The sequence below is a fragment of the Styela clava genome, chromosome 11 (assembly GCF_964204865.1).
Source record: "Styela clava chromosome 11, kaStyClav1.hap1.2, whole genome shotgun sequence".
NCBI lineage: Eukaryota > Metazoa > Chordata > Ascidiacea > Stolidobranchia > Styelidae > Styela > Styela clava.
This window is the reverse complement of record NC_135260.1, coordinates 17,811,975-17,839,936: the sequence shown is the minus strand read 5'-3', so window position 1 is coordinate 17,839,936 and position 27,962 is coordinate 17,811,975. Positions and strand designations below refer to the sequence as shown.

Genomic DNA, 27,962 nt, shown 5'->3' with positions numbered 1-27,962 from the left:
TTTAACGCCAAACTAACAATTTTGGATTTTCTAAAACGCGTTTGGCGTCAGAATTTCCGTTTGGCTTTTCTATGTCTATTCTAGTATCTAATATTAAAATCATATAAAATACAATATTTAGTAGTCAACAATAGAATAGCCTATTGCTTAGCTACTGAACATTTAGATTTTCCCGAGCATTGATTTCCTTGTTTATTACCTTAACCATAACCAATCAAAAATAAGTCAATTACAATTGCAGTTTTTGCATCCGCTCCGGCAGATGTTCCAGCAGGCCACGTTTTCATAGTTTTGCGTGTTTTTTTAGTTCTATTTTCAAAACCTAATTGACATTAGTCCTAAGGAGCTTCCGTTTGGTTGCAGTAATCAAAATTCACGTGGTTGGATAATTTTAGTCAAATTGATGGTTTCAAACATGTAAACCAGTCAATAATCTTCAACGCTCCAAAACAATATCAGAATAAGCATAAAAAAATTTAAATAGTGAGGTATAGGTAGAATTGTCTCCTGAGGTATATATATCGCAAGTTCAAGTAGAAACATGTGCATATTAGATATAGAACATATGTACATATATTCGGTATTAGATAGATATTAGATGTCAGCTTTACTGTATTGTGTCAGATGTACAATCTAGTTTTACCATTCAATATTTATTCTTTCTTACTTTTAAATCCTTAATCGTGCTGAAGTAAAAATCGTCATGATAGCAACCGAAAATACAACCTTCAGTGAGTAAAGACATTTAGGGTCGCTCACTAAATCAACTGCTGGCTCCAAATCGGCAAATTGCAAACTGTACAAATCCACTATTCTACCAAAGGTTTCAAATCATGTGGCTTTTGTACTTGGCAAAATTGTTGGCGTTTTTGTGACTTAATCTGACTTTTTCATCATTAGGATCTGACGACCCTGCACAATAGTGCAGAACAGCTGAGTCGCACACGACTTCTTTCCTTATTGCGATGCCGATATAGTACTGATTAATGTAATAATGTGAATTTTTATTGTCTACCACAGGCTTTTGCTAACGGCGATATTTTGAAAAGAAGCTTGAGCGACTCAAATTTAACAAATTACTAATATCACAAAATGCGAATCAATTCTAATTATATTCGGGCAGTATACCATATATTGGATCTCCGCTTCTGGGAGACCCTTAATCTCAGTAGGCCTCGGCGAATGGATTTAGATATAATTTTTCATGTAGGTTATCTTGCAATCCTAGAAATATGGAAACAGCAAAAAACGCGCCGATCGTAAGAAAATTTCAATTTTTTTTACAATTTATCGCCGTTTTTTCGTTAACCAAGTTGAAAATTGAAATTCAAAGAACGCTACCTTTCGCACGGGAAATTACTTATTCCAACAAGTCGGCATTTGTCTCGATACTTCATAAACTGGAGAAGCCTTAGGGATTGAAGAGAACAATATGTTATTTAGTTTTAAGCCATCGTATATCAGTCTACAAAACGCGCAGCTCTTAACCCTATATTCCCCGACAATCTACGTCCTTCTTGACACCCCTAATTAAAAATTGTCATTTCTATTCGTTTAAAAATGATAGCAACACCACTTTGGTATGTCTGAAAAGCCGTTCTTGAACGCCCGCTGACATGCGGCGCTCAAAATACGCAGCCTGTTCTCTCTAATTTGTATGGCCGGGGAAAGATAAAATTTCAAAAATTTTTCAATTTTTTTTGTTTTCAATTTGAGCCCTGTAGGTAGTATACACGCGCGAGAGACTCGAATCATGGTCAACTGAATAACCACTCAGTTAACCATGCTCGAATGTATTATGTCTGCTGTAAAGCGCGTTACGTCATATTTCAAACGAGTGCTCAGTGAAGCTTGTAATGCGAACCAGACGATAGATATACGATTGATAATCTTCGCGTGTCAATACCGAGCTGTCTCACTTTTGCGCGTTGTCGACAAACTAACTAGTCTGGAATTCTTCAGTTGCGTCTCGCGGGCCAAAGATTGATCGTTTGCAAAGTAGTTTCGTATTTATAAACTTAGACACACTTGCACTAATAAAGAAAATCACACTATAATTAAAAAGAAAAATATATACACAAACATACATTACATTTATATACATAAAAATCATAATAAATGATATATACATAAAATGGATGAATATACAAAGGTAACACAAAGTATCTATCGCCAATATTCCACTTTTTTATGATAATCTACAAAGCAACTTTTGCCGGTTGATACGCAGAGATGCACGTCACATTCTATGCAAACAGTAGTGCTTCTCGAAACCGATCGCACTCGTTATGCATAACAAAAATAATAGATAAACGCTTGGTGCAAGAATTTGTTGACTTTGTTTTATATATTCACGAAATTATTGGCGTAAAGAAGGCCTTAGATTCTTTGGTCGTGCTTTTTCCATCGAGAGTTTTTTTTTCGTCGAGGGAATGTAACAGCCGCCAAAACAAACTTGTTTACGATCACAATAACAAACTTGTTTACGATCATAACTCTGCACGTGACGCAGAGATGACCTCGTTATGCATAACAAAAATGAATAGATACTATCGTGACCCCACGCTTGGCGCAAGAATTTGTTGACTTTGTTTTATACATTCGCGAAATTATTCGCAAAGAAGGCCTTATTATACGCAGCCAGACTAATGGGCGCAAATAAGCGTATAATATGTCGATACACCAAGTAGAAGAAACAACAAAAAAAAATTATTGACAAATGTGTCGCCGACTGTAATTTGCACAGGTGCGATTACAAGTATACTCTGATCAAGCATGGACCGAGGATAAACACACATTGGACGCCGTTGTAACAACGAACTACTCTGAAATAGTTTAGACATCCCCAAAACAGTAAATTAGCAACCTATAGCCGGATTATCACCTGGGATAAGGTGATCATCTATATTCCTCCTTTAGGGGAGAAAAGGGTTAAAATGAACTGGCCTTTTTGACAACCCGCTCACTTGTTACTGAATCGCGCTGCCTTCAGAGATCTCAAGTTTCTATCGATGACAACCGGTTGTTGAGTGCGGGCTTCAACTATAAGCGGAGATCCTAGGAGCCTACCGACTTGTATATTTTTATTTTTACCATAAGTAGTCGCAACGGCGAGTTTTCTTGGGTCACGTTGACTTCATAAATTAAACTTTTCGTTCATATACTTGTATGACATTAGGTCGGTGTTATAAGCAAGGAACGGACGGAGTGAAGGATAGATAAAACTGAAAGTCGCAGTAATCGTATAATGCAGAATGGCAGACGCAGGAATTGACCGAAGCAAGTTCCGTGTTCTCTGTTATAACATACTTGCTGAGTTTCATGCGTGGACCGATGTTGGACGTTCATTTAATTATCCTTATTGTCCTGAAAAATTTCTTGAATCTGGTTACAGAAGGAAGCTTGTTCTTAGGCAGTTAGCGGAATACAATGCTGATATATTGTGTCTTCAAGAGGTTGACGAGAATGCTTACAGGGCTCTGTTTCTGCCTGAACTATCAAAACATGGATATTCGAGTAAATTTGTTAGAAAATTGGATATCCCTGAAGGCTGCGCAACGTTTTACCGCAAATGCAGTTTGACACTAATTGTTTCCGAACAAATAGTATTGGGCGATGCACTAAGATCTAAACGCAATTCTGATTTGTATAATAAGATCAAGTGTAACAAAAAATTGTTGGATACCGTAATTTCTCGGGGAACTTCTTTATCAATGATGCTACTGGAAACTACTTCTAATGAATTGCTTGTTGTAATCAATGTCCATCTCTTTTGGGACGACAGAGGAGGGCACATAAGGGCAATACAATCGCAACTCGTAGTACGGGAAATGGAACATTTCATACAACGTTGTATAATTAGTGATACTAACTTAGCTAATAAGTTACTTGCCCGGATAGTTGCAGGTGATTATAACAGCGACTCATACTCCGCCGCTGTACAACTAATGACAGATGGAAAAGTGCCTCCAAATCATTCGGATTGGTTTGCGATGGGCAAAGAAGAGTATCAGCCAGGGATCGAATTAGTTGGAAAAATTAAATATCAAAGTGCCTGTGGTTATCCCACCTACACTTGCTTTGTTCCAGAATTTCGTAAATGTATTGATTATATTTTCATTGATCCAAAGGTCCTAAAAGTCATCGAAATACACCCCATTTCTCCATCATATGAATAAACGACTCGATACACAGCTTTACCAAATGAGTTGGCCCCATCTGACCATATTCCATTGGTCGTCGATTTAAAATTTAATTTGCAATGTAAGTGATTATGTGCAATAAAAAGTATACACATGAGTTGTAAAGTATATTATAATATATGTTTCAATTCTGTGATTTACAATTCTGATAGTTAACTATTGTTTGCAATATTTTTAGATCACAGATTATGTCATGAACAGAGGGGGGGGGGATTGCAGCTGCAACATTCTACTATTACCATTCTATGTCGGGATTAGTTAGCCAGTTATTTGTTTTCAGAAGCATGAACTTGATGGTGAAATGCTGTCCGCAAACAGTGAAACACATGCGAGATGACTTCTGGACTTGACACCAAGCAGTCCTGCCAATAGATGATATCCACATTGCGCGACCTTCCGGATCTTTTGAAAACAGTGCAATATAACTGAAGATCCATTTCGTTGTCTATACTATACTTACTAAACTGGAGAAGCCGTAGGGATTTAAAAATACAATATGTCTATACTATACGTACAGTCAACGGAACAATACGAAATAACCATTTTCAACAGCCAAACAAAACGGAAACGTATATACCGACTTGTAACAAAATGGGAGCCAGTTCAACGTTTTTGTTTTTTTGCCGTCGAGTAAACAAAGTCACGTGACCCGTGCAAGTCCCCTATACATCAATTTTTCAGAAGAACGAGAACTGTCATTGTCAGCATTTTAGTTCCAATTTAATCAATGCATGGCAGGTAAAATTTTGCACATCAGGGAAAATACCTTCCATTTTGGTCACGTGTTTTTTTTTTATATCGGTCCACTTGGTTATGCTGTTGAGTAACTTGGATACTATGTATCTGCAACGCATTCTTTCTATTGCGCAATAAACGGAGGAAATATTCCGAATTTCATACATGGGTTGCAGTTTTCGCGCAGGGCAGTGTTGCAAACTTGGATTATTTTAATCTAGATTTAATTTATTTTCATATGATTCAGATGTAAGAAATACCCATTTAGATGTTAGATTATTTTCTAGATTGTTTCAGCATTCATTTTTAGATTATTCTGACAATTGTTATTTTGCATTGTTATCTAGTGACAAAGAAGTGCAGTTCACCAATACCCGTACCTAGCAGTGGCTAACATTCGTAGATATAGAATAAAATACATAAAAGTTTTCCAATCGAAGTTTGGTAATTGTGCTCAAAACAAGCTGACTGGGATATGCGCCAAAATATTGGCTATTATTAATATTACTCTGAAAGTTTGAAAGTAACGTGAACTGACAGACTGAACGCTGTTCTTATGCTAAAATCTGAAGTCAGGAAATACTGTTGTTCACTGATTCTATCCCTATAAGAATGTCTAAAAAACCAAATGGCAAACGATATGATCAGAAATTTTGAAAACAGTGGCTAATGAATGATTTGCTGAAAGAGTGGATAGCGCGCGCCCATGACTGCTGATGCATCTAAGATTTTAAGGCATTCTGTAAATGTGTAATCCAAGCAAAATATCAAGATTTGAAGCAGCATACCAAGAGCCAGAAACATTTGAAAGCTTGTCCATTCACTACCAGAACTTTTGATTTATTTATGACTCTTAAAAACTCCGAAGCAGCAGAGCTGGAAGCGTCTATTTTCATGTTGCCACTCAGCTATTTCTAATTGTGACCATTTAGTTGTTTTATGTAAAAGTAATCCCCCTACAAACGAAACAGTGTCTCAAATGAAAATGCATCGAACTAAATGTACCCATATCATAAGAAACACTCTGTGTGAGCATTTTAAAACAGATCTTATATAAGATATTGGTGATGGCATAAATAAGGGTGTTCATGCACAACTGAGGGCCGAGATTCAACCTCTTATTCCTATAAAATGTGTTTGCCATTTTATTCAATTGGCACTCTCACAAGCATCGGCAGATAGCCTGCCAAGATACCTTAATTTTTTGATTACCGAGACTCATAAATAGTTCTCACATTCATCTACCAGGCAGTATCGGTATAAGACTAGCTGTATCAAACTTTGAATGATGGCACATCACCTTTGAAAATTCCTAAAGATTGTCAAACAAGATGGCTGGCTATCTATTCAGCCAGCTGTTCAAAGAATCCTAGAACAATGGCTGGAACTAAAAACCCACTTTGAAGTTTCACGATTGTCCGAAAAGTGCTATACTGCAGAAGTTCTGTATGGAATGTACTCAGATGAAAAAAAGTTGGCTTGCTTTTTATTTCTTAGTCCAATTCTGATTGAAGTACAACAAGTAAACAAACTGTTTGAATCCAAAAACATCGAAAAAGTGAAACTATTAAATGATATAACAATGCTGATGGCATCAATTGCAAAATAGGTACTCAGACTTCTGCATGACGTAACAATTACAATTTTATCAGCTGTAGGGGGGGTGGATGAATCTCAGTTTGTACTTCTCGCTCTTGCGTTGAGTTGGGTAGGCTAGCCTTTTCTTCGTCTTTTTTATTATCGTCAGTTTGTACTTCTCGCTCTTGCGTTGAGTTGGGTAGCTTTTTCTTTGTCTTTGTCTTTTTTATTATCGTCACGTTTGAAGAGGTCAGCAGCAAACGTTCCAAGAGGAAGAGTTAGAACATTCCACGTTGATGACTCTGTTTTTACCACAGAATACATTGGTTCGCATTTTTCAAGTCGTTACCTGCCACAGTAACTGAGGTTTTTGGCAAAATATGTCGTGTTCGATAGAGCGATGGCAGAATCTTTAGACGTCATCTTGATCATATTCGACATTGAAGAATCTGTGGAATATCAAAATGACAGAGACAATATAGACGAATAATTTTTCGGAATTGCCCAGTATCTCAAATGCATCTTATAAAACACAGATCTGCAGAATATCAAAACCGCCTGACGGCTATCTCTTTAAGAAGATTGATAATTTTGTACTGGACAGAAATTGTTGTAAAAGTTTCTTTTCGCTGGGTGATATCCATACAATTGTAAAATTTCCCTTGTTTTCGGCCGCATGAATATTTGCTATTGAAAAACTTGCTCTAACAGCTCGAAAAATGTTAGTAATGACAGAAATAGCTATATTTACTCCAATTTACGATTGAGATCGAACTCATCAATTATTGTAGTCTCCACGGTTTTGCTTCTATGATGTTCTCGACCACCCCAACCGTTTTGTCTAAAATTGCTGATATATTTATTTCCCCACCAATTTCACTAGCGTGTTTTACTGAGTGAACTAGAAAACTTAATTTTTTACGCTCTTGGGGTCTTGCAGCATCCGGAGCAGGTATCACGCTGTTATCTTTTTTCCTCGTTTTTTCTTTTCCAGATTTTTGACAGCATAATACGTCCCAGCATCTTTTTCATGTTCATCTCCCAAGCTCATCTCCAAAATATGGTAACATTTTCCGGTACTAGGACATGAGCATATTGATGGTTCGGCAAGTACCTAACCCTATTAACCGAGCGTGGGGACTAGAAACGCTAGAACTTTTTGTGATACCTGTAAATACTACCAAATTGCGTTCAACGCATATCCGAGCCAACGATTTTTGAGTCACCCTCTAGTTTTTTTCTATCTTCGTTCGGGACGTAACTTGAATTGATAACATTTCCTCGAGTTTCACTTCGGTATGATGATTTGCCATGTGAGTGAATTCATCTTTGAGATGGTAATCGCCAAATCCAGTGAGCGCTCTATTAAAATCGGTATCATAAATATCTTGAACGTTTTTGAATGTCATGATAAAGATATCTAGGTGATTCTCGAAATTTTAAAGCGGATTTCAATACAAAGTTTATTTTTATGTTATTTGTTGCATCACCGTGAGCAAATGCTGAAAAATTGCTAGTTAAAAAAATGGCTTGTGTGATTCAACAAGTCATTCAAAAGATACTTGTCAAAATACGCCCTGAATTCTGTTGTCTAAGTACTTGACAAAATTTCGTATTGCTCCATAAATAGTTCTTTAGAAAACGAACCAATCAACGTGTCCACATATATTTTATTGAATTTTATTCCAATGGGAATCCCGTGGGATGGGACTGGGACAGAAAAATATGTCCCATGGACAAGCCTGTATATTAGGGTATATATATATACAAATGCCTCACAAAACTTTCCGTTTGAATAGCATGTCCCAAAGTACTAAAAAATCTTATCATTACTTAATGTCTCTTTCGAAGTTAGTCCGCATTGAACATTTTCGCATTGTTTTCTGTCTCTTGGTCTATTAACAGCTATTCGAGCGTGATCGTGCAAGATGATTTTTTCAGCTTAAAACGCCTTGTTGTGTCATACCAACCTAAGATATTTGGAAGCCATAAGCAGAAAGCATCTAAAAACGCTAGCATAGATGAGTACACACACCAAAACGCACGACATCTGTGAAGATACGAGTTTTCGATGAAATGTACTGAAACACCATTAGTTTTGCAAGCCACGATCTGTGACACGAAAGAGCGGCGACTCGACTTGGAACTCGCGGTTGCAGTGAATCAATCGCCTTGACTTCATACTCAATTTTCAAAATTTGTTGACGCTCGAACTTGACTCGGGACACGGAAGGCCCTTGAATCACGACTCGGAAATTATGGACTTACTACCCAACACTAAATTAGGTTCAAATTTTACTGAAGTTTGATGTCAGTTTTTAGTGAATCAGTCAGATTTTAGAGCAATAATTTAACTATCAGGCCCAAAGTTTGGCTAAATATCAGCTTTTCTCTGTCTCTATATCATTGTCGTAAAATGTTGAAATTTGTTGCTGTTACGTATACTTTTGTCACCCTGAAATTCAACCACATTTTGCAACTTTAAGATGCAAAATTTCTACCACCCACTACATTTGCGATTCACTCAATTTACACACAACACACTTTCTTCTTAGAATATTTTATTGTTACGTCACAATAAAATAATAGGGTTCTGTTCTAAGCTAAATATGGTTGGAAACGCATTTGTACGGTAACAGTTTAAGTTCTATTTTCAAGTAGCCTAGTTACTTTATTGGTATAAATAAAATGAGGAATTTAAATAAACACTTCAGCGACACGTCAATGGCTTCATCCGGTATAGTAGAAGAAGCAAATCGTCAAGTACAGGCGATTAAAGACATTATCGGAATGAAAGGTATATTATATTAATTTACGACAGGGTTGAAGGCTTCACAAGACCATTTTCTATGCCGACTCTGCCTATATCCCGTCAATATACTTATATCACGGGCGCCCAAGAAGGTAATAGCACATTTCAAGCTCATAAAGTCATAAGCCTTAGAAGTGATTTTTAATTTAACAAAAGGCCGTCTGATACATGAAAAATCTCAAAAGTAATATACCTGGCTTAATAATATAATAATCAAAAACATTGTATCACTGGCTCTATTAATGACTTCTTATTCAATTTTTGATCAGATCAAAACGAAGAGTCTTTCTGTCGAGCTTTATCTGAAAAACTTGGGGTCAACAAGCATGTTATCGAAGTCATGATGTCGCTGGAAGAAATGGCAGCGATGCGTAAAAAAACTTCCATTATGAACAGTTTAGAAGAATGCAAATCAAGAATTATATCCGTACTAGAAGATTGTGATGAAGATGCAAGTTTTCAAATTTATATTCTTCAGCTAAGATAAATATAATTATGCTGTCTTCCCAAATAGAGGATGTTCTGTCAAAAATAATTGTGGTCGGATTTTATAAAAAAATGTAAATTTAAAAGAACAAATAACTTATTTGATGGCGATACGTTCTCGTTTCACAAGGTCATTGATTAAAGCGGTGAAATGATATTTGTTTTACATTGCATTATACAGCAGAACCAAAAAAACACCACATTTCAATTTCTTACTATAGCAATGCTGTTGCAGTTACTGATTTAGTTTATGCAAATTTATGTTGTTAATGAACTTCCATTTTGTCTAGTTTTCTAGAAATTTCAATACCAAGTGATTTATTACAAATTTCATGAAAATCTTTGGTAAATAAATATGGTTTGGATGAGTAAACTGTCTTTAACTGAAAATGTTTTTGCTAATCATATTCTGATTACGAGGTACGAAGCTCACTTTCATTCATCTGGTTTTGTCAATAAGAAAACATTTTGGAATTGTACAAAAAAAAATGCAAGCATTGATGGACTGAAATGTACCATTTGCAAACCAGCAAATGATATTTACGTGAAATGACTCAGAATGTGATGGAAACTTTAGGATATTCTTACAAAAATGTATTTCAGCTGTATGGGACAATCTTTTGAAAAGTAGTTTACACAAAATAGCAATCAAATGCCCTATTGAGTATATGTAATAAAAACTTAACAAAAGCTATTCTTTTATATTTTCCGAAAAATCAAATTAGGGAGTAATTCTGCCTCACCCTGTATGTCTGTAGTTTAAACATAATTTGTCTACGACTGCACCCCGACTTGCCTAATTTACACGCAAATGATCACCATTTAACAAAGAACAAGTCTACATAAAACTTTTGTAGCTGCCCTAAGAATTGAAACTGATATTCACGTGTTCCAAGTCCCAATAGCCTGGTCAGAGAAGACCATTTGATTGGAGATTTGGATATTATATATATATATTCTCTCTGCTAACATTATTATGTTATTATTAATATCGTAACATCTCATAATAAACAATTAACTTCATATATAAACCCAAACAAATGATTCAGAAAAAACTGGCTGCTGACTGTACCCCCACATAAGGGGCTGACTCTAATTTATTTATTTAAAAGGAAAATATACCTTGGGGACCGAATGACGACCCTGAAAAATTGATAAAAGAGGCACACAGATCAGAACATATTCTCCCGTTCATGAATACAGCAGACGATATGACAGATGCAATGAAAAGGAAGAAAGAGCAATCACAGTTCATGGCGTCAATAGAGCGATACATACAATCATGCAAAACCAAGTAGGATTATTGTTCATTAGCTATAGATATTTCTATGCATTTCGGAGAGCTTTCTTCAATAAATAGCTGATTCGTTGGAGACGTCAGTGGACATAACGATCGTTTCAATATTATGTTGTCGTTCTTGTTTTTTTTCTCCTTCGTCACGCTTTTCTCTTCGATTTCTGGACCAATTGCCTTGAAATTTTTAGTGGTTAAAGATTGATTTTTTTGCCAGAAGGCTATTACTTTTACTTATTTCAAAAAATTTTGTGGACTTCAAGAGATTCTTTTTTTTGTCAGAATAAAAAATAGCGACACCTTGTGACGTGTTCATATATTTGAGCATAGCTCTCTTGTATTTCTAAAAGCATCATGTACCCTAGGAATATGGCTTATCAAACCAAATAAGCATATAGGTAAATATATTGAAGTTTATATACAATTCGATTCCCAGGGTTATGGATATGCAAGAATTGATCGAATGGATGTCGAATTTTTCTTTTGAAGTTACCTGGGATGAGGTGGGAATGAGTCCGGTATTGCAGAGAGAGAAAACAGAAGGAGAATCATATAGGTATTATGATATATATTAAAAAGCTTGTAAATTTGCTGTGATTTAAAACATAATTTATCACTGTGTCACCTATCTAACCTATTCCTCCTCTATTGCTTTTTCAGACAAATGGTTCAAGCACTCCAAAAAGCATGGCAGTGCGCTCGAAAATTCCAACAACTGATTGATCTCTTGGCTACTGACGATCCGTATGACGTCATTTCTGGAAACTTACCACCACACATTGCTGCAGCTAGACGAAAAAGAAAAGGAGCGGCCACACTAAACAAACTTTGGTGCAGGTAAAATCAAACTTTATTGCTTTCGTTACTTTGCTTCTTCTCTGATGATTTGATGATAGAGATTTTGAAAAATACATTGATGTAATAGTTCAAAATATATAAATATTTTGAAATCTAAGTTTTAGCAAACTACAGTCATCATAGGAATCGAATCCGCCTTCCATTTAAAAATTTATAGCAGTTATTTGTTGCAAATTTTTTTGTCGTATATTCTCCAAACACACCATGTTTGCTTTATGTCATTGCATATGCATGAGAAAATTGTACGAAATTGCATTCATTCTTATTCACTATAAATGTAAATGTTGCGTGTATAGTAGTATTAATACGTATATTAATTAATTTAGCTTTCTGATAGCATGATGCTGTCGGTATATTTTATGTTCTGTATTATGAACTGAATTTATTAGTGTTTCTTAATCACATTTTTATACCGTAGTCGTAAGCTCCGTGGCAAACTTGACGAATATGAAAAAATGCGAATAAAAATGGAAGAATCAGAGAAGAAATCCATGAATGACCAACACAAATCTGCTAAAGTCGTCGCAATGACGACCCAAAGACAAGTCACAGTGGTAGCTCCCGGTAGTTTAACTTTTTGTACCTTTATTCTAGTCTGTAGTATCCCAAAAACTCGACAAAGGTACACTTACGTGAACCTAATATTTTTAAGCTCTTAATAAATTTTTCAACTCATGCTATCCTTTGCTAATTGCTTTTGAGAAGACGAATATTTTTTATGAAACAGCAATTTGAACGAGCCCTGGACAAGGTCAGTCATATTTAACGCTTTTTAAAAAAAATAGGAGAAGATTCCGGAAGTTCCAAGAATCCTTACAAAGAAACCGAATCAACAATTTTGCGTGAAATAAACAGATGCTGGAAAGAGGCAACTGACGATGTCGTCTTCTTTATGCAGGAAGTCAAAACTCACAGGTTTAGCAAGGTGGATCTTAGATGTTAATTTTTTAAAATATGTTGTTTCTCATTCCATGTTTAAGCCATACAAGTCTTTTACTCTCTGCGACTGTGTGAGCTATTAATTAATACGTGACATTTCACACTTTGCATTCTAGCATATTTTATATCAGGGATGAGATTGTTCTGACGCATCACATCATTGATTTACGGGTTTCCAGCAGCTCCACTCACGTTGGGGGGAAGGATCAATGCTGTCTTGTCCAATTTCCAATAGCCTACCGAATAATAAAAAATAATCTGTTTAACAGAAATCTTGTCGCTTGAGATTAGATAGAGCGATGCTTTTGCTTGAATTTATTCGTGCTGCAATAGAAGGTAGAATTTTAGATGCAGAGCAAAAAGAAAAAATGTTGGAGGATACAAAAGCTCATGTGGCCAGGTGGGTAGCTGAAAATCTTTCTTTTGCATGTCGACGCGACCAAAATAGAGAGTAAACATTTTCATTATATTCAGGCTTCAAGACGAAACCTATCAACTGAATACGAAATTAGCTGAGGCCCACAAAGCAACACAAACAGCTCAAAGAAAAATAACGAAACTGAAGCGTCAGGTGTATTTATTTGCAGTCATACATGTCACATAAACGATAAACATATATTGTAACGATAAATGCCACTTGTTACATTCATCAATATCAGTCAATCAAGAAATATAGCTATTTTACTGCTCAACTAGTAAGAGTAATCTGAATTTGTGAAGTTTCGTACGAGGCAAGGTCAAACCTTCAAGTCAAATCTTGATGAGCGAACCTCGATAGTGATGGAGACACAAAACAGCAAATGTAAACGAATTGAACGACATTGTTGCTTGAAACGCTGGTACTTTATCTGGTATTGGTATCAGTTCTAATAATCTCTGACCGGATATGAATTTTTGAGTAACAGTGGCATACAAGATTTTAATAATTGCAGGGTTTATACATTCCAAAGCCTTTTTCATGTTCCAAGTTTTTTCTCAAATCTTCTAATCGTGTAACAAGTTTCGAATAGTTTATTAATATTTCATCATGAAGGGTGCGTCATATTTTGTGTTGAGGAATACATAACTAGCACAATTCGAAATGGTTGCTTGAATTTGACTTCGACGTACCTGGACATTTGGTAAACTTTTAATCCTCGCAGATAAAATAACGCATCTTAGTCAGAAGGTTATGCGTTCGTCTAATTTTAATTCCTTTATCAGCTCGAGCTCGTTACCAAGAACAATCACAAACTCCAGACAAGAATAGGTCAAATGAAAGATAAAATAACAGAACAAATGAAACAAATTGAAGAATTGCAAGAATTACCAAACCAACAAGAGTTTGAAGGTTAGAATAAGGCACTCTCTGTGAACTGTGAAGTACCGCCCATATCATAATTTATATTGGTTGGTCAAGTTATATGACCGAGAGGCAATTACATTTATCAAAATTACTGAATTGCATTGTTCATTTTACTCTGAAAGTAAGTGAAAACTTGTTTTTTTCATCAATTACATTATTCTTTATTGAAGAGAATTTACAGAAAATTGAGGATCTGGAGCAGGAACTTAACAACGCTGAGAATCAAATAAATGAAGTTCGAGTAGAACTAGAGGAGCGAAATAGGGAATGCAATGTTGTGAAAGGATTGTAAGTTTGCGTAATTTTTGCGGTTGTTGATATTCTCAGCTGCTATTCTCAATTACTCAGATGTAGGTTACCATGCAGGGAAATATTCGTTGAAATATATTGCTGTACTAGATGACTTCAGCTGTAATTTAGCTAATTAGTTCATTCGAGTAAGTCGTTTCAATTCTGGTGTGCAACCGTTTTCTAGCGAGCGCACTATGAACTATGATATCTGAGATAATGATAAGCAGATTGCAAAATTATTATTTTGCAGAATCCCCAAATTTATTTTACGAAATTATGGGCCTACAATTTTTTTAAGCAAATTTATGAAACAAGTTATGATATCTTCGCAGAATAGGTCATAAATATTTTGAATATTTGGTTCTTTTTTGATTCGATTAAATGGCATCTCCAATAACTGTTGTCTGACTGATTCAAGTTTCTTTTTTGGTAAAAATTCACTGTAACCCTATGTTATTATATTGCAACGACTCAGTAACTATTCTACATATTCTGATATTGCATATATAGCTTTGGTAAGTTCAGCAATCTGTCGTAAATGTTGCCCCAACCCAACTGCTGCATCAACATCACACTCATACAAACAAATAAAATGGGCTGCCGCAGAAATCACGAGAAATAATCACTTAGTTATTTAAATTAATAAAGCCCATTACACGAGGCTATAATAATGAGAGCGGACGCATTCATTACGTTTGTTAGGGTTTGAAAAGTATGTCCAGGTCTCTAGGTATGAGTTGTTGGAGAGAATGAGTAAACAATACATAATGCATAAATTTTGGCGAATGCTGCGGCATGTTTTAGCGCTACATTCTGTACCCCTTTATGTACAGATTGATCTATGTTAGTATAAGTAGGTGTAGAATTGGTTCCGAATATATGGGTGATTTTAGTTGGCGCACTTTGGCACAGAAGCTGTGTTCGTGTGCAGTTTATTGAGTACAGTAGCATCGCTTGTAAAACTTGCGCACTATATGAACAAAGGTGAAAACAGTTTTCCATCCCAAGTTCATTTGCACCCAGAACATTTGCCCATGTATGTTCCGCATCCACGGCTTTAACCACCCACGGTCATGTGCACCCGCGCATATTTCGCACGCACAGATACAGGTGAACCTGGTATATAACCCGCACCAAAAAAGCATATATGTGAAGAAGATTTATTATATTAATTCAGATTAATTCAATATTCAACGACGATATTCCTAGCATGAGCCGAAAATATAGTTTATATTATATATACGAAATTCAGAATACATAATTGCAGTAATGAGAATAATTTTGTAAGAGGTTTTCACGATAATTGGATAACTTGGAGGTATCCGATGTCGTTACATATTACCTTGGCACAACACGTTGGCTTTGTATATAACTATCATGCCAACGTAAGGCATCAGAATTGTTTGGATATTTTTCGAACCGCATTTTATTTAATACATTCATTTTTTCTTATTCTTCAGTAAAATAAAATTACGTTGTTACTACGGTTTGTAGTTTCCAATTTTTTTCGAATCCATATTTTAGGCTTGTTCAAGAAAAGGAAATGTCTGCATCACTCTCTGAAGACATTGTTGTACTGGAACAAGAAAATGCTAAGGCTCAAGTAAAAATTGCTGAAATTGAGAAGAAAATGTCAGAACAAGAAAGCAACGTTATGTCACTAAGACTCATGGTTTACTATAAAGATGAGGTATGTGTGTGCCTAATTATATACATATATTTCTCTCGAGGTATTATTCACGCAAAATATAGTTGCAAATTGCAACGCTAAAATATATACCGTATTTGCTCGTTTAATAGCCCAGGCGCTTATTTTTTTAAACATACTCACTAACCGGGCCCTTATTCAAGCAGGGGCGCTTGTTATTTTTAAAGTAAAATTACACACAAAAATACCGGTAGATAAGATCGATCGTTACAATAAGTAATATCGTATATTGTCATTTCCAGTTCTCAAGTATGATTTAAACGAGAATAATGGAAATTTTGACTTTTTCTACGCACCGCAGGTACAAATCCGCAAAAAAAACCTTTCACCGGGCGGGTATTTAAGCACCGTCCCTTATTTATTTTCATGTCCTGTTCACACGGGCGGCTATTCAAACGGGCCCTTAATCAAGACCGGGCGTTAAAACGAGCATTTACGGTAATTGAAATGAGAACCACAATATCAAATGCCCACCGATGATCATACAATAAATACCAAATGGTCACAATAGTCTGAATAGCTGTGATATATACTTTACTGAATCATAATTCATATAAAACAGTAGTAATAATCCCGTTTTTTTTTTCAAAATCTATTGGAGGAATCAGGTCCATAAAACTGCATTCCATAATATCGCACAGTTTTGTTTACAAAGTTTAACAGTTTGCTAGTATTTTACGAGTAACAATTGGGATAATAACGTCTAAAATTAGCAAAAATGAACAGCATAATAGAAACAGAATAATAGTTGTTTAAAGAGGATAACAGAAGATTTAATGTTTTTGAACATCGCTCCATCTATGTATATATATATGGACAAAATGTCAATGCTCGCACAGGTGATCAGAAGACTGAAGCAAGCAGCAATTGAACTTAAATCTAGCGAGAAAAGTAGGCGAGCTCCGAAGAAACCACCACCATCGCCTGAAGATGTATCGCCATTGGAATCTAAAGAATCTATTGGAACAAAAGACACCATTAAAGATCAAAAACCAAAGGTATATTTTTGTTGCACTTTTATATTGAAATAATACATGGCTTTGTTGTTGTCCGTCATTCGTTTTGCCATCAAGGTTGAAGTTGTTCAGACGACTGAGTCGACTGCAGATTCAAATGCAGATAAACAGGAAACCAAAGCCGTCGTGTCAAAGGTGAATGTTAAAGTACCAACCGAGGGTCAGCAGTCAGAACCACTGAGCAAACTAAACGAATTTCCATTGTTACAACCACAACCTTCTGTCGATGTTTGCACAAGGCTTTATCAGGGTAAGAAACCATGTCCGGGGTTGTATATATGTAATAATAATTCGACGTTTCAAGGTTTAAATTTATTCACACAAGCGGTATTTTTATATTTACCACACTGATGATCCGTAACTCTAAAGTACTTATGGTTGACTGATGCGCTGTTGTAAGCACATAATATTTATACACGTATGGGTTTTTTCTACTCGTATCCCAATTTGAATTTTAACGGTATTGTATATTTTTACTCGCTTAATAAATCATATGAAAAATTGTATGCTGTTCAACAGAGAAATCAATCGAAAGAAAGAGATGGTTATTATTTACGCAGTACTTCTTATATATATTCTAATATTAAGGTTTTTGTATCTACATGCAAGGATTTTTATGCATAAAGTCTTAATTAAGCTATGCACGCTTGTGTCCAGCATATCAAGTCATCATAATTTGAACCAATCACAGCATCATTTTCGGTATCGAAATGTGACATAATGGCTCTTTAGGTATACATGAAGCCGTTATTTCAAGTAACGTTTGGTAGTTGGTTTGATTGCTGTCCAAGTCTTTTGGTCATATATATATTTTTATGTGTAAGCGTTGGTGGTTCGTCTTTTGAAACGATTGCACATACATTGTGTAAACATTATATTCCTGATACAAAAAGTCTATGATTTCAAAACGTTTAGATAAGTCTGCATAAAAAAACTTCAAGGTAACACGCAGTAATTCATCCAAGCTATCCAAGTTTAATTATATTATATTCAGGAGTACCTAAACGTGACCGCCAAGAAAAAACGACGCGAGTCATCATCGTATCAGAAGATTACAAGAAGTTACAAAACGAACACGATAAATTAATACGCGATATGAATGCAACAAAGAGACAACTGCAAGAAACGAGAGACAATTTTGACTACAAATTACGAGAGGGTTTGGAAACTGAGAGACACAAATCGGTCTATTTCTTATTTTATTTCTTACCGAATTAATATAACACCTAAGCTTTTATAATTAATCAGACACGCGGACGTGCTTATAGCTTAACACATAGGCTTTATGTTTGGTAGAACCTACTACATTTATATATTACATTTGTTTATCTTAATAATACATCAAAACCGGTAATAAAGCAACAATTCGGGCTTCGTGCAACGATTGTATTTCTAATCCAATAAGAGGAATTGACATGAAAAATTGGGCACTTCCGTTGTGAACCAAGATGACGGACACCGGAACGTAATATGTGTACCAGGTTGGGGTTAGGCCATAATTTCAGGTACAAATACTACGGGAGTCACTTGATTAGTCACCGAACTCGAAATAGAACTAAAATAAGGAAAATTGGAATAGAATTAAGCCTAATCTTAACTGGGTACACATACTATGTTTCAGTGTCCGCCATCTTGGTTCACAAACTACGGGAGCGCCAAAAATACAGTGAGACAACTTATACCCACAGAGTGAGGAAAGATATAAGTGCAACGTCTTCTTTTTATTTTTGTAAACACAATTTTACATTACATGCCCAAAATTAAGGTATTGGAGTCCATGAAGACGGAAGAAGATTTGCAGTTTTTGTGTTTTGCTGTGAAAGACGAAACCATGAGAGTACAAAAAGAAATGAGAAAATTTATGGATAGCGTTAGCGAAGAACTAGGTTCTGTTATTGGATTCAAAGGTGCCATATATTTTATATTATGCTCTCAATGAATAATATTGTTTAATGTGGCACAACCAGGATTTCTGGAATCTATTATAACACTGTTGCATACATTAGCGATAAATAAGGAGTGAAGGAGAGTAGCATTTGCTGAAAGTCATGGGAAAAAGTCGTATAAAAACACATAAATTGTAGAAAACGTGTTCTAGGTACCAGACCCGCCAGTTATGAGACCTTAGAAACATCAAGTATTTCGTTATATAGGCTGAGTTGCTCACTTTATCATGTATATACGATTGAAAATAGTACTCTGCCTGCTTTATTTGGTAGTGCGTGTGTACAATAGCTATGATGTTATGTGCCTATACAGGAAGGTTGTGTGAAAGCATTTTACCAAAAACTGGTGACCGAACCACTGGCGGTTTGACAACAAACGTCAACATGGAATTCGGGATGCCAATGGGATTTGACTTTATGCTTGGTGGTGATCTGGGAATGTTTGGTACGGGTGAAATGATGCAAGATTCTGGACAAATGATGAACCAAATGGGACCGATGATGTTCGGCCAAGGAATGCCTGGAATGGAAGGCTTGGGATTTGGAGGTGCTCAAATGGGTCCAACAGGTTTATCAATTGCTGGTAACAATCAGGTTGAAGCGGAGCAAGGTTTGTTAAAACTTTCATTCTTTTATGTTAGAAGATATCCCTAGCTCCAATGAAAATGACTTCTATAGCATCAATGGTAAGCGTTTTGTGAGATTCCCAGTTAGACTTCAAATTGTCCTATTTTGTGATCAACTATGTTGTCTGGTGTAATCAATATAGTGCATAATGGTTTCTTGGTATTCCGTGCTTTTCAATTTCTCAAAAGTCTAACAAGCTTACAGAAAGTAGTGGAGGTAAAAACATCAACTACTGGAAAAGTTTAAAAACTGCCTTGACTGGACCTGGTAAGTCTAACGACGCTGGAGAAAAAGCAAAGGAAAATGAGCAAATTCTAGAGATATCTGATGTTCTTGCCCAGCGACGTAAAGCAAGAGAAGAAAAAAGAAAATCCATTGATGAACAGAGTCGTGGATCCGATGCATCTCTTGCCAATACTGATTCTGTTCTATCAAATATAGCAGCTGAAAAATTAGCGTCTCCGAGTCAGGAAATTTTCAAAACTAAATCGAAACGTTTTCCGCAACCCTCCGCTTCTGTTACAAATGAAAAATCTGACGTACAAAACGAAAGTATGGAAGACAACAAAATACAGAGTGACAACGGAATGAAGACCCAGCATAATGATGAGACAACAAGTCATAATATGGAACAAACTTCTGGAGAAAAATGTGAAACATCTGAGCAGAATAATGTAAAAGAATTGACGGGTGCTCCGATAATAAATGTGGAGTGTGGACCTACGACTGAGTCATATATTCAGCCTTCTCAAATACTTGAAATAGTACCAGAATTAGAAAAAGAAGGGCAACAGACAGAAAAAGACACTCAAATAAATCAAGAAATTAATGAAAAGACCAGTGACGAAGATATTTCAGTGAAAAAAATGGCCGTCAAACCAATAAACATATTGTTGCAGAGGTCAGAGCGAAGAGCCTCGGTTTTTGTAGACGATAAAAACACGTCCGGTCTTGGGCTATTGATGGAAAGAAAGCGAGCTAGGTTTGGTGATCGAAGGCGATCATCGGTCATACCATTTCGCGCTGCTTGCCTCACTGTTGATGCCAGAAGGCCAACAATTTTTGTACCAGAGCCCCCGAAAAAGGTAAAATTAAAGGGATTCTTTGGTCTCGGCCCAGCTTTTGATTCCGACCTCAGCCTGAAGAGAAGCGAAAAGACGTTGCCGGCACCAAAACCGAAACCTCCGCCAGAACCAGAGCCAGTAAAACAAGCGGAAAAATTTGTTCGCTTGATATCTCAACAGGTTAGTAGATATAACATCTATTTTTATTTGCATTTCTAAAGTGAAAGGACATCATAGATTATTGTTTAACAAATTAATTCGAAACTTTTAGGTAGCCGATTTTCTTCAAACCGTGAATTTGAACCTTGCGGAAGCGCTGAGAAAAAATAAGATAGAAATGACATCTAAAATGGAAGCCATGGAGAATGAAGTTATGCAAGAGAAGGTCAAATTTAAGGCAGAATTAGCGGCTGTGAAAGAAGAAAGGGACAGAAAAACCAAGGAACTCAAAAAAGCACAGCAAACTTTAACTGATATTGGATTCGGACTGGTTAGTATACAGCGAATAAGTGTAGAACGTGTTCGTTGCCGTCAATATTGGTAAATCCTCAAAATATTGAAATCGTATATGATGAAATGTTGTTCTACATTTCAGTAACTTTGACTCAATTTGGACTCAGGATTTGAGGAATTAGTAAGCAAGATTGTTTCTAAAAGTTTGTTTGTATTTCCGCATTATTGGCAATTCATTCACAATTTTTGCCATATCTTCGTATATACCATATTTTTTACCACGTATTCGCCCATACAAAGTTATGTACAAGTAAATGCTAGGCAGAACACGAAACGTGTCATCCAGTGACGTCCTATTTCATTCAGGGATCGACTTCTAAAATAGACGTCAGAAGTTCTCTTCCACAAGATTTAATTCAAAACTTGAAACAAGCCGAACATGACATAGACTTAGCTAGAGACAGGTTGGAGAAAGCAGCAGTAATGCACAGACAGAATGCTGATCAATATCAGTAAGAAATTTGACTGTTTATAATTTTCGGGTCTGACAACAACTATAGGATGGAGTGATATAGTCGATGTTCAGAAACCGTTTGAGGTTTCAACATCCAAGAAACTTCCTACTTAATTCGTCGAATTCCTCAAAACTGAAATACTCCCACAAACTGGACAGAATATTTAGAACTGAATTGCCTTTTCAACATACTTCCATGTTTTTTTTCGGGATGAGAATAAGTTATTAGTACAAATACAAAGTAGCATATGAATAGAAGGGCTTATTAAGAGTTAAAACTTAGTTGTAAGTTATTATGCGAGTTCAGTTTTGTGTAGTTATAAACATGAATAACCACACACATCACGTGTTTAATGAATTTATCAGTTCACCCCTGTATATTTATTATCATTACAAATAAATATACAAACATAAAATGGCTCGAACATTACATTTTCTACAAATTAACAATATGGAAGGATGTTAAAATGAACCAACAAAGTTAAACCCATGTACATCACATACAAAAGCATCTTTTGAATATATATATGCAAAGATATATGTTATGTTCAGAAAACTTCAAACCTCAGTGGAAAGCCGAGTGAAACAAGTCGAAGCTGAGAACACAGAACTAATGAAGAGTGTGAAAAAAGAGAAAACATTATCCAACGAACTGCGAGTCCATTTATGTAATGTACTGAAGATGCAAAAGCAGAAATTATTTTTGAGCTTGAAAAGCCACAAGCACAACTACCATGTATTAGATAAAGCTGATGGCGTCGACGGTAACGTGAAAAACGTCAGTATACTAATCCAAATACGACACTTATAAATGTCCAGTATGCTCATACCAACAATTCTTAAATTTTTTGATTCTGTTGTTTTATCCTAATTACATCCAATGATGACATTACTTCGTCGCCAAGTTTGTGAAATACTTGGCTCGATAAGACACAAACACAACATTTCTCAAGTTACAGTATAATTGATAATTCTACCACAGAAGTCGTAGTTCAGTGGTTAGCTCTTGTCGACCAAAAAAATGTGAACTTAATTAACGTCAATTTTGAGTTACGGCACGAAGTTAGCGAAACTGTTTTGTATTAATAAACCTCATTATGTCTCTAATATTACATATTGTACACTTTATGCAAAATTTTCAACCACGATTTCCCTTCATGTATTGATGACAGATGGTTACGAAATAATTATAATTCAAAAGTATAGACTAGACTAGAGTGTTGGCAGTTTATTGTGTTTGCAGGTTGCGCTCAGCCTGCTACGTAGATCTATGCTCTATCCAAAAGAAAGTCTGAGTTTGTTAGTCAGCCGTTATTGTCACCATGTCAAGATCACGGATTGTCAACAAAGAGTTAGAAAACAGATTACAAAACGAGAACAAGCTTTAAAAAAAGAAGCGGTAAAAATAATCATAAATAGGAGCTTATTATTTCATGTAGCCTACATTGTTTTGTACCAGTTTTTGAGTGCGCATTTTTGGTATCTTGAAATTAGCGAAAGAGACCTTGAGTTGTTTTGAATTGAGAAGCGAATTTCTACTCTCACACTTCTGGGAAAATTTATGAAAATTGTACCCCTCGTTTAGAGCCATATTATGCAATCTCAAATTAAGATATTAGATCTTATTAAGGGTTACTGACATTATAAAATGCTTAACTAGTTTTTAGTTAGTTGAAATTTATGTTTCTGCTTTTATTTCATTTAACATGTAAAAATAGTTCTGATACGTTGCACATTATGTGGTGAGATTTCCTTGTTTGTTGAATTAAATATTCTCAACTGTCATTTTATTTTAACACGTTTTCTTAAAGAAAGTATGATTATAATATCGCTATAATATGTCACCGGTCATATTGAAGTTTCATATATATATTCACGAAATGCAGTATCAAAATATCGGAACATGGACAAGTCGTCCACATATTTTTTATAATATTTTAAAATGAGCAAATTTTTCATAGTGGTTTTAATTATATTCGACTCTGAAACCCATTCCCGATTGACTTTGCAAGGCAAAAGCAGCTTTCCTTATATGGCGCCATTTGAATTGGGAACGAAACAATGAAAAAACTAATTTGATAGTCGAATAAAATCGGAGTTGAGAGTAAAAGTTATTTACATAAAAAGCACCTTATAAATTTTTATGGTTTAATTTTGCAAGTGTACTCAAATTTATAGATAGCATCAGTTTCATATTTTCTTTATTATTAGAAAGCTCCAGTCAGTCCTTGATTGTTTGCCATCGACTTTGGACATCTAGTTTAATATGACATACACATTTTCGGTCTTTCATATTTAAGCGAGAAGTGGGAGCAATTTAGTATTTGATATCGCCTGCTGTTCTCCTCATAATAAGGTCGTTCAGCTGGTTGTAAATTATGGTTAAACATACTACTAATTCCAAAACAGCAGCGATGTATGCCTAAGTTGCGTTTTTCCAAAGTGCGGGACCTTGTTAAAGCGAGTTAACTAAATATGTCCGCATCAGTAACACAAACGATTGGTGAGGTGGTGACTAAAAGTAACACGTCATAACATAAGACGCTCAAATTAGAAGTTTTCAAATATTCCAGAAAATAGTTATAGAATTAAACAATACATTTTACCTTCGACCCGTAGAACTGAGAAACCGTACAAGAATTGAGCTACCCTCTACTGCTAGATGTCATCACCAGATTTCGAATCAAATTGGTGAAGACTGGAGTTTAGTTAGTTTTGGCTTATTCATCGCAATATAACAACAATATTCTGCCGTACCGACGAAATAGCTGAAGTTGTAGAAATTCTATCAAATCTGACATGATGACTAAAAGATTCTAGAATCTAGATAGTACTTGATTAATTTAAAGTGAGGATCTTTTTGAATCTCTAGGCCTAATACCAAAATGTTATAAAAACAGATCCGTGGCGCAAAGACAAGTCAACGTGAAATGGGCATGCTAACAACTTTTCTTGCCGGGTTAGCTATCAATAAAGAGCTAACCAAAGTAAGGAATGCAGAGAAAAAAAGAAAACTTGATTCTGAAAGGCAAAAGTTGTTTATCAAAATGTCGTTGGTTTTGCATAAAATAAAAAGTGATAGAAAAGATCTTCATCTGATTCAACCTACTATTCTACAAGGTAAGTTTCGAAGTTTTCCAGAAAGGCAGGCTACAAATATTGTAAATAGGGAAAAACTGACTGTGATTTAAAATACAGATATACACAAGCTCAATATACGGTGCGATACCTGGTTATGGTGATGCCCAGTCGTACATGCCATGTGTCTTAATTGACTGAAAATACTATGAAAATGGGTGTAGGTATATGTAAATTTCCTAAAAATTATAGAGAGGTATATGGTCATGAATGATATAGGAGATATTCAGAGGTCATTTTGATTTCTTTTTCGCACAACAATGATTTTTTACTTCCAGAGTACCATGCTAGTTACTTTTTTCAGTATATGGTACAGGATGTGGACGATCACACAACAACACGCCAGTGATACAAGATTTTCCTGATCTTAGATTTTTGTTGCCGAATAATCGAACAGAGAGCTTGCCCAGTATCAAATCATCTGGTTGTGAGTTGCACGGCCATAAGCATAGACGAAGAGATTTCGAGAATACAATATTGAGAGGACGGAAACCACCAGAAGATTTACAACGCCTCAAGACAACAGTTCCACATTGGTTTCCAGAGGACAGCTTATTTTGTCCATTTTCTGGGCGGTCTGGAAACGTGCCCCCGACAAACTCACATGCTTCAATTGGCAGAAGTCACAGAGAAAACGGCTTTGTGGAAAAAAGTACAGCTGCTAGTTACTATCAGTCTAGTGCCACACGCATTGAAATTCCTCGTATCATGGAGCTAAGTATACAATCCGGCCTACGAGAAGCGAAAAAGTCAGTTTTGAGGCGCTTGCAAATTAGAGAGCAATCTTCAATATCTTCCTTCAGCACTACTACAAACTCACCAATCAGCGAGTCTGCATCTCTTACGTCAATAACTCGTCACTACAATACCCCAATTGCCCAGCACCAAATGAAGTATGAGAGATATATATGGCAAAACGTTGAAACACTGGGAAAATTTACAATTAATGACAACACCGGTTTAGCAAACTCCACTGAAAGTAAGTATACAGAAAGTCTAGTATTATTTTGTGTGTGGCAGTACCCTGATATCTGTAGAACCTTGGGAGATTTGGACAAATTATTGTATTATTCGTTTCAGGTTTTTGTCCCTCCAGACAATGTCCGCTTCCACCTATTCCAACACCTCCAGCGACGTTGATGGGCGAAAGAAGATCGTCACCTCATGCTGTAGTCACGTTACCGTCGGTGGTAGCCGAGTCCGAAAGCGCATACGATTTTGTCGCAACAAGTGAATCCTCTAGCAGCCTGTCAATGAGATCTTCAAACCGGACGACGCCCGGTTTACCGAATTAATTTTTTGTTACAACTATAATCTTGCAGTTAATTTTACAAGATCAATACAACATTTAATGACTTGATTAAAGCTTATCTAACACTTTGTTTATTATTTTAAATATGGTAGATAGTAAAAAAGTACCTAGAAACCTATGAGATATTTTTAATGTTAGTATTTTGATATATTTAGGTATATATTCGGTGATTGAAAAAAACATATAACGGTTTAACAGTTGGCACATTATCTGTCTCGCGTGTATAAATGTGTTGAGGTTATGCCTCAATTTTCATTAGGGTCAGGTTGTAGCCTTTATAATAATATTATTGTTGTTGTGTAGTGAAGGCTGATGGAAGCGGTCTAATCCTTAGCTCGATCTCTATTGCACCCTCTTTCTGATTTTGCCTGATCTCCACTTCCAACAACGAATGCAAAGATATCAGAATTCACCAGCACACAATTGATATTTTATTGCCAACTTGATCGTTACAATTCTCCAGTATCTTACGGATAAATACTATTACTTTCTGACTTGACACTCCCGTCTTATCTTTTTAATACAAACCATGACGTGCTTATATATATTAATTTGAGTCCCTAATTTAATGTACTATCAAGGACGGCACGAGCTTTAATCTATATTGTCCGATCAAAACAATATGTTTTGTCCTCGGGCTATGGTCTGCGACGCGAATGACGCACAACAACTAATAATTGTTATGACCAACTGGTTTTGCCCTAATTCAACGAATCTGAGTTAAACCCGATTTACAGCTAATAATACTAGTTTTGCCCGAATTACCGAAACTCAATCAACTTGATATTATTGTCCCTACAAGGTTGTGTCTTTATTCTGATAAGGGCCGGATTCACCATTAGGCGAGAGATGCTGAAGCCAAGGGGCCTCAACAGACAATTTTGAACTATCATCCACGTTTGAGTCGAATTGTAAAGGCTTGTTCCAGAATGAAACTGGTTCAAATAATAATTTCTGTCCCAAATATTTATCGTTAAAAAAATTAAATACACCGAATAAATGAATTCGTTTAAATTTTAAAAAGTCTTACTTCTTTAACATTAGAAACAAAATATACCAATTTAAACAGATTGAACTGTTTTAATTGGGCCACCAGCACGGCTACCCGACAGTAAGGATGCCAAGTATGAGTACTTACAAGTATTCGATTCTTATTCTATTCCTAAATTTTCGATTCCGATTCTCGACTCCTCGACATATCTTACCGAAAACACATACCTAAGCAATATCATATGAAATCAAACAAGAGCACGATGTTCAAATTTTGGACGGCCAAGGAGGCCAAAACTAAGTAAGTAGTATGGGTATTCAATCTGTCACAGGAGACAAAATCGCACAAAAAAACGAATCCCTCAGAACCCACAAGAGATTTTTAAAATAAATAAATGTTAAAGCCTTCTATCGAAATATTATATATACTGTAGTGAAGTTTGCGTCGTCGTAGCAACTCAACATAGCAGTGAAGCAATTTATACATATATGTGAAGAAATTGCCACAAAACTTTACACATTCTTTTCAATCCAAGTTTTAACATCGAGAAGCGATTCCAATGCATCGGAATCGATTCTAGTCGATTCCGCAAAGAATCGATTCTGTAATCGAAACGGACTCGATTCCGCCATCCCTACCCGACAGCCGACACG

At 35.8% G+C, this 27,962-nt stretch overlaps 2 protein-coding genes across 2 annotated transcripts; both read left to right on the top strand.

The window, feature by feature from the left end:
- The first annotated feature begins 3,040 nt into the window (after positions 1 to 3,040).
- LOC120347838 (2',5'-phosphodiesterase 12-like) lies at positions 3,041 to 4,317 on the top strand. The gene has a single exon (XM_039417942.2). The coding sequence runs from the start codon at positions 3,255 to 3,257 to the stop codon at positions 4,176 to 4,178; it is 924 nt and encodes a 307-aa protein (XP_039273876.2). The 5' UTR covers positions 3,041 to 3,254; the 3' UTR covers positions 4,179 to 4,317.
- Positions 4,318 to 9,145: 4,828 nt separating this feature from the next.
- LOC120347749 (uncharacterized) lies at positions 9,146 to 27,123 on the top strand. Its single transcript, XM_039417825.2, has 25 exons — positions 9,146 to 9,312; positions 9,597 to 9,778; positions 10,926 to 11,107; positions 11,544 to 11,663; positions 11,768 to 11,944; positions 12,384 to 12,529; positions 12,751 to 12,890; positions 13,174 to 13,304; positions 13,379 to 13,475; positions 14,108 to 14,234; positions 14,420 to 14,537; positions 16,065 to 16,230; positions 17,088 to 17,246; positions 17,322 to 17,514; positions 18,259 to 18,449; positions 19,030 to 19,171; positions 19,524 to 19,820; positions 20,042 to 21,081; positions 21,173 to 21,391; positions 21,721 to 21,866; positions 22,421 to 22,646; positions 23,112 to 23,267; positions 24,769 to 24,988; positions 25,311 to 25,985; positions 26,087 to 27,123. Exons 1-25 carry the CDS (start codon positions 9,204 to 9,206, stop codon positions 26,299 to 26,301), a joined length of 5,574 nt encoding a protein of 1,857 aa, XP_039273759.2. The 5' UTR covers positions 9,146 to 9,203; the 3' UTR covers positions 26,302 to 27,123.
- Positions 27,124 to 27,962: the final 839 nt, after the last annotated feature.

What these genes read in the sequence shown, in the direction of transcription:
- LOC120347749 (XM_039417825.2), top strand. Translation starts at nt 9,204, where the DNA reads ATGAGGAATTTAAATAAACACTTCAGCGACACGTCAATGGCTTCATCC. An exon ending in TTAAAGATCAAAAACCAAAG is followed by an intron (nt 17,247 to 17,321) that starts GTATATTTTTGT and finishes TTTGCCATCAAG; the next exon opens with GTTGAAGTTGTTCAGACGAC. An exon ending in TCAGGTTGAAGCGGAGCAAG is followed by an intron (nt 19,821 to 20,041) that starts GTTTGTTAAAAC and finishes ACAAGCTTACAG; the next exon opens with AAAGTAGTGGAGGTAAAAAC.
- LOC120347838 (XM_039417942.2), top strand. Translation starts at nt 3,255, where the DNA reads ATGGCAGACGCAGGAATTGACCGAAGCAAGTTCCGTGTTCTCTGTTAT.